General features: G+C 42.0%; 1 protein-coding gene across 2 annotated transcripts; it reads left to right on the top strand.

The window, feature by feature from the left end:
* The first annotated feature begins 3,642 nt into the window (after positions 1-3,642).
* Positions 3,643-7,003, top strand: LOC134096221 (high choriolytic enzyme 1-like). Of its 2 annotated transcripts, none has more exons than XM_062549975.1 (7): positions 3,643-3,714; positions 4,407-4,467; positions 4,744-4,896; positions 5,149-5,266; positions 6,189-6,367; positions 6,499-6,580; positions 6,871-7,003. In XM_062549975.1, the coding sequence occupies exons 1-7, from the start codon at positions 3,643-3,645 to the stop codon at positions 7,001-7,003; spliced, it is 798 nt and encodes a 265-aa protein (XP_062405959.1). The 2 variants fall into 2 exon arrangements, with proteins under 2 accessions (XP_062405959.1, XP_062405958.1); XM_062549974.1 differs by having other exon boundaries at positions 4,395-4,467.
* Positions 7,004-12,908: the final 5,905 nt, after the last annotated feature.

Raw genomic sequence — 12,908 nt, 5'->3', positions numbered from 1 at the left:
CTTTCAGTTCAGCACATTTGAATCTAACTGTGTCCTGGAGATGTTACTCCAGAATATTTGATGTTATAGGCTTTACTTTGTGTTCTAAAACAGATAGTTCCAGTCCTTGATTATGATTGTCTGAATCGCATTCAATGCCATTGTAAAACCCAACACAACTCCTCACATTGACCACATTTTGTTATATTAATGTGCCACCACAAATTGCTTGGCAGTCGTTCTGATTTAGGAAATATATTTCTTGGTGGAAGAACTATTATGAATACATCTCTACATTTACTGTACCCATTCTAACCCTTTCTATGTCTTTTTTCTCATCCAAACAGAGGTTCACCAACACAGATCAGGACGACAGCCAGGTGTTGTGAAGGATGAGGATGAGGGAGATCTCCAGATGTATACACTGATGGAACTTTAATCTCATCTGATTTGATAGCAATGCTTTGCTACACAGCCGTTCAAAACGTACTCCCTCAATAAAACATCAGAGTTGAGTGCAAAATCAAAGCCTTTGGTTTGTTGTAATTTTTTCTCCGCGTGATCTTGTGATCTCACATGAAAGACAAAGATTCTAAAAACATGTGAAGTGTTTCATTTCTCTCAGTACGCTCTGAATATTTGGTCTTGAGTTTGTACAACACACAATCCAATCAAGAGTTTGCATTTATATCCGCATCCTCATTACATTGCAATCTGCCTTTGGTTAAAAAAAAAAAAAAAAGTTGCAAAACAAACCCACATTGAATAATGGGTAAGTTCAGAAACAAGCAGAGCCCCATTTTCTTATTCTCTGATTTTCAACAAATGAGTTCCACAGAAACTGTGTTGAATTAACACATTTATTAAAGTTTTGAATTCAGCTGGACACTTTCAATGACCTACAAAATCTTAAAAGAACACTTGACTGTTGGAAAGTAATTCAAAAGCATTCAAAACATTCTTGTCTTAAAAAAACATTGGCTTAAATTTATATTAAAAAGCATAAGCCTTCCATGTGACCACTCAGCATCTAGAGCATTTAGTCCCTCAGGAATAAAGTAATCATGATTAATCCAGTTATTCTTTGCTAATGAGATATTTATAACGACCCACCGATAAGCAGATCAATAAGCAGCATTTGACAGTTAACTATGGTTTGCATTTTATGTGTTTTAACACATTTAAAAAAATAAAAACGAAGGCTATCTCCTTTGTGGGATCTCTCTGCATGCTTTTGGTTGAGGCTGCACATCCCAATGGCAATGAGAGCGAGACAGCGCAACACCTGTCCACGCTGGCATCAATTAACATACACAGGTGCGGGGATATATTTAGAAGTCTCCAGGACAATGTCATCTCATTAATCACAACTACGCAATCACACACCCCCTGGGCACATGTGCTTCTCTGCTCTGGACATATTTGGGCAACTCTCTCATGATACATTACACAACATTTGCCTGATATTGTGAAAAGGCATCACACCATGGGATCACGGAATCTTTGAATAGTAGAATGTGATTCAGTGACCACTATTTCATGAACATAACACTCATAACACACATAACACTCCCATATCAAGAGGATGACTCATATTAAATGTATACAGTAATATCCAGAAAACATTACAGTTACATTCTGTATCACCAGAGTGATGGCAGAGATTGTAATACCCAACTGCTTTTTAAAACTACACAAGCATGGAACTGGAATAGTCTTTCCATCTTGGACCTCAACTGTCATCTGAGAGACAAGGAATGTCTTTATTCATTCGTTATTAACACATAAATCATCTATTATTAACAAACCTTCCATCCTTTGGCTCACATCACTCACTGGGTATCTGTTGGCACACCTCATTTCACTGTAACCCCCCCCCCCCCTGCTCTGAATAAGAGACGAAAATGGAAGGAAGAAAAATTTATGGAAAAAATGATCAAACGGTGACATTCACAGCTGATCTCACTGGAGAGGAGGGAGCAATCTGCAGTCGTGCTCCCTTGATTGATACAGCCCATTTCATTGTGTTAGCTCTGCTCTGCATAATGACAATAAACTGAATTGAATTGAATTGAATTGAGCAAGGTCCACGATAGCTTGTCATGTAAAATATTCAGTTTACAGTATGAATTGTTTTTCTCATTGTTGATAAACACTCATCTTTCAGAGGCTCCGGCTGCTTCATGATTGAGATTGGACAGTATATTTACTCTTGTTACGGGTAGCTTGCCTTCAAGACAATTTCATCCAAATCGACTTTAGGCTTGACAGGTTTAATGTTGACAGTAGCTGTCATCTCTGTCAAAAAGGAATGGTTGGAAGCTTACTGTACTTCACCTTGTTGTCACACTCAATTTAAGTGTAGTTGCCCCTTTTTGTTAAAGCATCTATTGCACATACAGTAGAAGCTAAGAATTGCTCATCAGCTTTATAATCAAAACGTACCGTAGTTTCCCAGCTATTAGCTTATAAATTAATTTGGCAAAATTTCTTTAGCTATGAGTGTGACAGAATAAGCATGCTATCTTATGACTTTTGATAATCAAACCAATTTCTTCCCATGTTTTTCCAATACATTCAATGATGAAAACATTTAAGAATAAAATATAAATGTAAATAAACCCAATGTAAATACAAATCAATTTAATTTATTTGATTAAATATTTTCAAAGAATGTTTGCCAGCCACTGTCAAATGAATTCCTTACTAAGTTCAAGTTCAAGTTTCAAGTTTACTTTATTTATACTTTTTAAAAGGGACTTTGGTATGCAGCAGGTATTCAAAGAGCATTAAGAACATTCAAATATGTTAAAAAGGACAAGACATAGACATGGACCAAAGAAACACATTGAAGATACAGGCACATTACTCAAGTGGACATACCCCCTTCCTCCCCAATTCCACAATGAGGGAGTTGTACAACTGAGCCTCTGATAAACTTATGGTACTGTAAGTCTTAAAGCATTTGGGAAAGGAACACCTGAATGCTCCTTGCCAAGGCCGTGCACATATTTATACATGATAATACCATCAAGTCATGTCATAATTTGCTATAGGTTACTGTGACGTTGACTGTTTTGGGTAAAAGCAGTTCCTGTTTGTTCAGATAAAAAAGTGCCCTTGCAAGCATATGGCTTGGATCCGTTTGTCCATATTTGGGAAGAGTTATCAGCACGTGTGCAGGGAATCAGGGTATAAAACACGGCACTCTTCACCTGGTCAATTAGTCACTACCTTTCTGACACTTCCGAGGTAAGTCACTCATATGAGAGTACAACAAATCTACAATCTGCATCTACAGTACGACTGTTGCTTAGGTTTTTATTTAGAGCCTTTGTGGCATATAGCCTAATAACAATAACTGAAAAAGATGGTACTTATTTTTGACAATTTCAGAGGGGGGACATAAGTGACACCATGGTAAAGGACTCATATGCTTTCATGGTGCTGGTGAAAACATGAATGTTTCTAACTAGTGTTATGCATTTTAACCCTAATAACCTTTGGGGAGAGAGAGACACAGCCACAGGCTGAGGGTTAACTGGAGGGTAAAAAGCTACCATTCTACTACTGATATGCTGGGCTTTAGTGTATTGAATATTGTATTGTACAGGCTATAAATAGTATACACAGTTTGTTTTTAAATTCTGCGCGCAGGTTGTCATGGCTGTTTTCAAGTTTGCTGTGGGTCTGATGGCCCTGCTGCTGGTGTCTGCCTGGGCTGAGGAGGTCGAGGTGAGAGTCACTATTTTTTGTATGGCAACAGGATAAACACACTTAATCAAACAGAATAATATTACATGCTGCATAAAAGGAGCATTAGGGTATATTCCACAATCAATTTAGTCCCAAACTGCAGGAGATTGTGATGTGATTGACATAATTAACAAAAATAAATATGCTGTTGGAACATATCCATAATCCCCATAAGCACTATAGCAATAATGATTTCATGTTGATGAAAGTACAGTACTTCAGCCACTATAGAAAATTAGAATTTCATTCTCTTCATATTCCATACTCATTCACCTAACACTGATTCTTACATCATTAGATCAGACAGAGGCCTACTATGAGATGAACGACTGAATTAATTTTCAAATTTGTTTTAAACTAAATGAATGTGTTCTAACATGTCATATAATTTCTTCTCTTCTCATCAACACCTCTCATATCCTACCACCTCTTACAGACAGGTGAGGAAAAAAACATTCAACTTATTGTGGTCAATGATACATTAATGACTGAATTCCAAAAAGGGATACCAACTTAATTAAAATGTTATCTTTTGACATGTGCTTCATAATCATATTCCTTCCTATTAATTAAAAGAACCATCGCCGTCTGAAATGAAATGACCGACCCCAAATGGCTGAGGCTGATGGTGTTCTATTTTTCTCCTGTTCCCTGTAGAGAATGCTGTGGAGGAGGACACCACTGCTGAGCTGTCTGTCTCCGAGCTGCTGGAAAGAGCCAACAGGGACCGAAGTATGGGCATCACACCTCAGTTTACAGTATCACATCAGCTGATGTTAAAATACATCCAAGTTACAGTATTATGGTGTTTTAATACCGTGCATGGATGTTATTTATCATTGTCTTAATTATCCTGTATCAGATGTTGCAGACAAATGCAATTAAAATATAATTTATCTTATAACAACAACAACATAATCTTGTTGTTTTATCATTTTGTAAGCACTTTAATATACTGTACCTAGATCTGGTCTATAATAAAGTGTACTCTTCTATCTTCCCATCCAGCTCCTGACTTGGATGAGCCTGAGCTGATGGGAGACATCGCCATCCTCAACGAGGGCGAGAGGAACGCTGACCCCTGCACTTCCCGCGGCTGCCTGTGGGGGAAGTACAATGACGGCAAGGTCTACGTGCCCTATGTCATCCAGAACCACTACTGTGAGTCCACTTTTCTCTTCAAAACCGCAAAGATTGAGTAGTCTCCATTCTCAGTGAGAATATTTTGCTTTTCCAGCTGCATCCATTTTTAAATGTGCCACTGAAGTCTTCTCAAATACTGCTAGTGACACCATGAATGTTTTTTTTACCCCGCAAGGTGCATCTTGGCAGACACTCAGATGTGTTGCTACACTGTCGCTCTCTAAGGAGTGCAGCCAAATAAGGCGATGTTTAATTTTCACTCCCCAACAGCCTCCCGCGAGCTGTCCATCATCCAGCGCGGCCTGGACTCCTTCGCCTCCTCCTCCTGCATCCGCTTCAGGCGCCGCACCAACGAGAGGGACTACATCAGCATTGAGTCTCGCAGCGGGTGAGTTACCCCACACACATCACCGCTCAATGGTGTTTTTTGCCCCCAACGGCACCTTCCAGGCAGCACAGCCTAAAAGGCACTACCTTTACCCTATTCCTAACCCTAACCCCCTCAACCCTCATCCTACCCCTAAACTGAGGGGAGTAGTGCCTTGAAGGCAGCGCTGCCTGGAAGGCACCATTGAGGGCAAATAATACCAAAGACCCACATCACCACCATTCAGATGCTGCTCACGGAGTACAGCCAACATTGGTGTATAGGACTGGCAGTGGTGTTGCTCCCATCATCACAACCTGAAATCAGATCAGAAGTGGAGCAGTAAATAATAATAATAGTAAAAAAAATGGTAACACTTTATTTGAAGTAAGCAGAAGTATTAGTAAATATACTCTTTGATCCCGTGTGGGAAATTCGGTCTCTGCATTTATCCCAATCCCTGAATTAGTGAAACACACACAGCACACAGTGAGGTGAAGCACACACTAACCCGGAGCGGTGAGCTGCCTGCTCAACAGCGGCGCTCAGGGAGCAGTGAGGGGTTAAATGCCTTGCTCAAGGGTACTTCGATTGTGGACGTGGGGGTGGGAGAGCAGTGCTCAACCTCTCCCCCCACCAACATTTTTCTTACTGGTCGGGGATTGAACCTGCAATCTTTCGGTTGCAAACTCAAAGCCCCAACCAGTAGGCCAAGACTGACCCCAAGGTATATACATGAACCTTAACCCTAACCCTTACTATAACCTGACACATTCATGACAGTGTCATGTTACTCTTATATAGATACCTTCAAGTAAAGTGTAACCAAAAAACTTAACATCATTTTTAACATTTATATAAAGCTAGTTCTAAAGCCTCTGGTCTGTAAAGTTCTTTTTCCCATGTGATTGTGACTCTGTTGTTGTTGACCTATGACCTCTAGATGCTACTCCTACGTTGGTCGTACTGGTAACGCTCAGACCGTGTCCCTGAGCCGTTCCGGCTGCCTGTACCACAGCACCGTCCAGCACGAGCTGCTCCACGCTCTGGGCTTCAACCACGAGCAGACCCGCAACGACCGTGACAACTACATCCGCGTCTACTGGGAGAACATCATCGATGGTGAGACAATGAATACCAAAAGCACAACCAAGACTGTCCAGCTTCGTAAGGGAGAATTCTGTGATTAATAATCTGGAAAAGCAGTATGATTTTTTTAAAGCATTCGTGCTTCTGTGCAATTTCTTCTCTAGACATGAAGTACAACTTCAACAAGATCAACACCCTCAACCAGGGAACTTCCTATGACTACAACTCTGTTATGCAGTACGAGAGGTCAGTGGCATTGCCCTTCATTTTTTAATTAGTTCACTCCAAAACAAATCATTTGATGTATGCTTAAAATGAGAGACAATATCCTCACTATAAATGCTAAACAGTGTGAGGAGCATTAATTCTGGAAGATCCACAACACACTGCTTTTAGGCCTTTAGGTGTTTTTTAAATGATGCTAGTAAGCACATACAGTACTTTCCACTACTACTAATAAGGTGTTATTTGTTGGAAAGTGTCCAAACTGAACTGAACTGAAGGTCACCTAAAACAACTATCTTCATGTCCTCCAGGTACGCCTTCTCCAAGAACAACCGCCCCACCATGGTTCCCATCCCCAACAGCAACACTTCTCTTGGCAAGGCCAGCCAGATGAGCCAGAACGACATCACCAGGCTCAACAGGCTGTACAAGTGCTGTGAGTAGCTTGAGATTATGCTTGTGGTATAGCAATAGACGTTACAAGTGACATTTTTAGACACATGTTACACAGTATTACCAGCAATTTCGATTTCATAATCATGGTTTTGGCAAAGTCACTTTTCTTAATTTGTCATTCTTCTCCACAGAAACAGAGGCAACACAACCAAATCTGACATCTGCTCCATCAACAACAACTTTTGGAGTAAATTACCAACAATAAACGTAATTGAGTGAAATCATTTTGTATTTTGCTCTTCTTTTCTCCAGTTTACTAAAGGGCATTTGTGCATTTGTTGAAATTATTTCAAAGCGTTGAATTAATATAAGGATTCAACAGATTTTAGGGTAGACTCAGAAAATAAAATCCATCCAAAAGTCATACCATTCCAAGGAATGTTTCAGTAAACAGCAAGCAAGAGAAAATAGGAAAATATAAATGACTGGTGAATCAAAATAATTCTCTGGAGCTGGGAAAATACTTGTAGATATTATTCAATTGCACAAGCAACTGAATGAACATACTGTACCACCAACTGGTCACTAGTGACTCAATTCAGTTCAGTTCAATTATTTACACGGCACCAATAACAATTGAAATAGTTATTGCCTTAGCTAAGAGCCTGAGCTCCTTACAGCATGCACTAAGGCAGCCGTGGCAAGGTAAAACTCTAAACAGCAAGAAAGAGAAGGATGGAGGGCACATCTGCTCTGGGCTGGCTGGGTAAAAAGGGACAGAGAAAATGAGAGAAAGGAAGGGAGGAGGGGAGGAGAGGAGAGGAGGGAATCAGAAGCTGGCAGATTCATTTATACACCTCCGGATAAAACATGATAGCATACATGTGATTTATAAACACTTATACATGTACTATGTACACTTGCATGATACAAGTGTGCTCATGGTTACAGATAAGTACGTAGAACAATGAAACAAAACTATTTAATAAAGCATAATACTGATAAATAGTTTAGCTATACTACCTGCATATACATTGTATCATAAGTAGCGTAGAAATTGTGTATATAGCAGTTTGCTGAGCATGGTGTCATGCCCGGCTTTGCCGTGCTGTGGTGCGGCCCGCCCCTTTGTCTGTGTGTCTTATGGCTGCTGTCTGTCTGTCTGTCCCAGACCCACAGGTGGAGCTGTTACCTGGCCGTGCAGCTTGATTGATGGCCACCAGGCCTGTTAAAAGAGGCCTTCCTGTCTGCTTGCGAGCTCTCTCTCTGGTCCCGGCTGTCCGTCTGCGCGGCTGGCTAGCCCTCGCTTCGCACATACACTTTTGCTATACTACACTCCATTCTACTGATGAACACTACACATTTGGTTAACCATTACACTTACTGATTCACCTTTATTTTATGTAATAAACATTTGTTAAATATAGTGATCGGTGTGGTCTCCCTCCATGTCGTTACCGCTGTACGAGCCCAGTGGTCTTGACAATGGCCACCGGTAAGCAGAGGGTTCCTGCCAGCTGATGAAACAAACAAACACAACAGATTTCAGATGAATATCCCTGTTTTTGGATAATGCATTTACAACATGAAGATTATAATACCATGGTATGCAGAAGCCTAGGCCAAATACAGATGCATGAATAGAATACCCATCACGCAAACAGGCCAATGAGGCCATAGAATGTAATTGATATTACGAAACTGGTGTGTGTGTGTGTGTAGCTTGGGAATGTTTCTCTTTTTCAAAGGTTCTCAGCAGTAAATCTAAATTCTGCTGAACCTTCTGTTCGGGTGTAGAAATATTCTGTTCACCTGGGGGCTAGTGTCAGCCACAATAATAAAACTGCAATATGTGCAGCACTACAAGCTGCTGCTGGAGCCAACGGGAAGAGCCTTTGTGCTACATTATGTTAGTGTTCACTGGAATGTGTGTGTGTGTGTGTGTGTGTGTGTGTGTGTGTGTGTGTGTGTGTGTGTGTGTGTGTGTGTGTGTGTGTGTGTGTGTGTGCATGTTTGGGGTATAGGGGTATGTGAGGGGTGTGTCAAGAATATATGTGTGTGTCTGTGTGTTTGTGTGTGTGTGTGTGTGTGTGTGTGTGTGTGTGTGTGTGCGCGCGCACACGCACATGCATGTGTGTGGAGGACAGAGATACCCCCACCTCCAAACACCCCACCGAGCTGCTCCTCTCCCACCACCCCACCAAGCAGCAGGGCTATGCATGCCTTCAGTAGAGGAGAGCTAGCATGAGCCACATGACTGGTCTCTTAGCAACAGCACAGAAACTGCAGACAGAGGATGCTGTAAAAACTATCCTCTGGAGTGCCTACGAGTTATTTTATGTTGTACCTTGTTTTCAGTGGTGGGGAAAAAAGAAAGAAAAGAAAACGGAAGCAATGGCCTTTCACGTGATTCTGTCTCAGGTTTTTTCATTCTCTTCTTTGGGTCTTCTCTTGTTATAAGCCTCTTGTAATCCATGGGTATGACAGAAAAATGTTGCTATAGTGCGGAATATCAATTGTGCTCTTATCAGAAATGGAATGCCATTCCTCCCAGCCTCTTCCTTTGGGCAGAACGAGGCATTGAGAAAACATGAATAAAGCAGCATACAGCAATATCTCTCATTTTATCTACCTGTGAATTAAACGACCCACAATACATAATCCATTTATGCAGTATAAGAAACAAAGCCTTCCTCATTTCAAGATACGGATGTGAATCCCCTTAGTGATATTAAATATAATGGCTAACATGCTGCGTTATTTTATTTCTGTAGATTATCTAGTAATAATTGTGTGATGACATTTCAAGCAACGCTTTCGCTGAATATGAAGTAACTGTCTTTTGTTGGCAGTCTCTGCGCTTGTGGTTGACAAAGTAAAGCCACTCTCCTGAGGCTACCTGTAAGGAGGATGAAGGGGATATAAAGATGCACGCCTAGTCAGTCCCCATCATGGCATGCTGTGAAAGCTGCTGCAATAAACATGACAGATGTAGCATCCACTCTACGGACAGTATTTCCCGTTCCAGAAATTCTACTCTGAAATACAGGATGCATGTGAAAGTTTATACTGTACACTTATAAATAGAATACAGACAACAGTTAGAATATCAGTGTTTGTGGAAAGATGTAGGCTACTAAAGAAGGTACAGTCAGCGACCATACTGTACGTGATTTCACGTAAAAAAAAAAATGGTCTCTGTAGGCAGCCCAGGCTCCGAAAACGGGAAACAAACAAAGTGGGGGCAGCCTGTCCCTGAAACAAAACAAAACCCTGTGTGGAGTTTTGCTGTGAATACTGAAGGGATGGTTGAACTACCTCTCTGGTGTCTTTCATTTGACGTAGTTCCACATGAGTCCATGCTGTCACTGACCACACACACCTCCTGCGGTAGAAGCAGAGAACAGAAGCCATCAGGCAAGTGTTACCGTCCATATCTAAATACACGTTGGTACCATTCCGGGCATTATTAGTGGAGTACTTTACGAGATACACTGTTGGTTTCCACTACCACCTGCACTATAGCGCTTGTAGCACTAACTCAACCAATGTTTGACCGGGGGGGGGGGGGGGGGGGGGGGGGAGCTTCTGGGGGGGGGGGGGAGGGGTGTTTGGCTTGAGGTTGGTGCAAAGGACCCTCGGGTGGAATTACTCTGAACCATCCCTTTAAGTGTGTCATGCAGTTCAACATGACCACACACATCTGCTGCTTTCTCCTGCTGTAACTGGTTCTTGCAGATGGTGGAGTTTATTTCTCCTTCCTTCCCATTTGTTCCACAACACCAGACATCGACACTGGGCCACCATCGTTTGAGTCCTAGCTGTGAAAAGGAATGGAAGTCAATGGAGGGGAAATGGGGAAAAAAGATGCAGTGACCTTAAAATGACAGCGTGAGCCGGGCCTACTGGTGAACGTGACCATTCTCAAATAGACATATCAGGAAGCAGCACGAACCTGAATTTTCCAGGAACGCTTCTGGTGCAGCATGTGGTCGTAATTTTCACCCTCCTCTGCTTCCAACCTGCTGCTGCTACCCCATGTCAAAGGTGTGCCACATGTGCACAAGGAATAGGGAACAATGACGCTGTCACATCACCTGCGACTATATTTAAATCCTTGGTGGTGGTGGGCCTCTCCCTGTTCCCCTCCTTCTCCATTTACTCCACACACCATGGGAGGTGAAAATGGATTTCAGAGAGTCTCGGGGGGGTTGCTTGGCACCGTCCCTTTTTTTTTGCCGCAGGCTCTGACAGATGGTCTATTATCAGATCCACACACCAGAGGAGGCGTGGAAACAAATGCTCCAAGCACTCGCAAGACTCATTCTGAAAGACTAGGAGAAGACCAGAGAAAAAGAGAGAGAGAGAGAGTGAGAGAGAAACAGCTTGAACTTCAGATAGATCTTCGGGAGAGAGGGAGAGAGAGAGAGAGAGAAAGAGAGAGAGACAGCTTGAACTTCAGATAGATCTTCGGAGAGAGAGAGAGAGAGAGAGAGAGAGAGAGAGAGAGAGAGAGAAAGAGAGAGACAGCTTGAACTTCAGATAGATCTTCGGGTGCAATTTCATTAGAAGGGATTAAGTTCCGAGTTGAGATTTACTCAGCGATATTGAGCAAAGGCCTGGCACGAGGACACCTTGAACAATCTGAGAATCTGGGCTGTTGTGATGACTGTGTCAGACAAAACTACACAATGCTAGTGTCCTTTCCTTTACTGAATCAGCGAACAGACTCATGTCTTCCTGTACTGCGTTAATTACCTGAACATTAAAATAGATTTGGACATATTGAAAACCAGTTCATCTGAAGCACATGTATATACATTTCTTCTTAATTTCCATACCTTCACACACAGTTAGGTTGTGTTACAAAATACATCCACTTTAATAATCATAATAAGATTTCCCTCTGCCCACTATATCAGCAATAAACTGATGTGTCAGTCTTGTGCCGTATCAACTTCAGAGGCTTTTGAAATCTTTCTGAGCTCGAGAGGTTCCCCTTCAAACATTTCAGCATTGAGTGTGAACTGATGACTAATCGCTGATTCATAGATGTACCTGGCCAGAAGGATACAATCAATACTCTTGACCTGAGCATCTACAAAAGCCATGGCCCATTTTACAGGCCCTTCTATCAATCTCCTTAGCAGGAGTGGAGTCCCTCTGCTTCACAAAGCAAACAGTTAACCCCCCTGGCCTAAACTAAAGCTCTTTGCACTCCACTGTACCACTTTGTTGTTATGAATCAAAATTGAATGTTTGGGTGATGTTTTTAAAACTGGGGAATTTGAGCGGCTATAGGAGGCCTGTTAGCTGGGCTACACTGGGGGTGCCTCTCAACATCCCTCCTCGATTCTCGATGCTCGGTCCTCCAGGCTCGTTCCCACTGATCTATAACTGGATAGACTATCCCATTGAGCTGCTATAGGAGGCCTGTTAGCTGGGCTACACTGGGGGTGCCTCTCAACATCCCTTTTCGATCCACGATGCTCAGTCCTCCAGGCTCGTTCCCACTGATCTATAACTGGATAGACTATCCCGTTGTTGCCGGCGCCCCATCATTCCTTACTGTATCTAGATCAGAGTGGACGAAAACCAAGGAAGGAAGGGAGGATTTATAAAACACAAATGAAAGGTACCTTGGGACTTTGATCACTGATTGCTGTCCACAATAAAACACAGCGTGGGTTTGATTTGTCTCATCTTCATGTAGTCCATGTTCTTATTAGTCTAAAATTTAAACAGCAGGAGATATATCATAATAGTTAGGTTATGAACCCCTTGCTTAATTGACCATGAAATAAGGCTGTTGTAAGTATGAGGCAGCCCAGGATGCTTGTTGTCTCGTGCATCTGCTCACTGTCTCGTCTCATAAAGATGCGAACAGAAGGGCTCACCAGCGGTAGATCCGCATGAGCTACACGCGCAGATTCGCCGCTCTTCTTGGCACTGA

This window comes from Sardina pilchardus, chromosome 11 (genome assembly GCF_963854185.1).
Source record: "Sardina pilchardus chromosome 11, fSarPil1.1, whole genome shotgun sequence".
Taxonomy (NCBI): Eukaryota; Metazoa; Chordata; class Actinopteri; order Clupeiformes; family Clupeidae; genus Sardina; species Sardina pilchardus.
The sequence above is the reverse complement of the archived record's forward strand: the minus strand, read 5'-3'. Positions and strand labels throughout refer to the sequence as shown.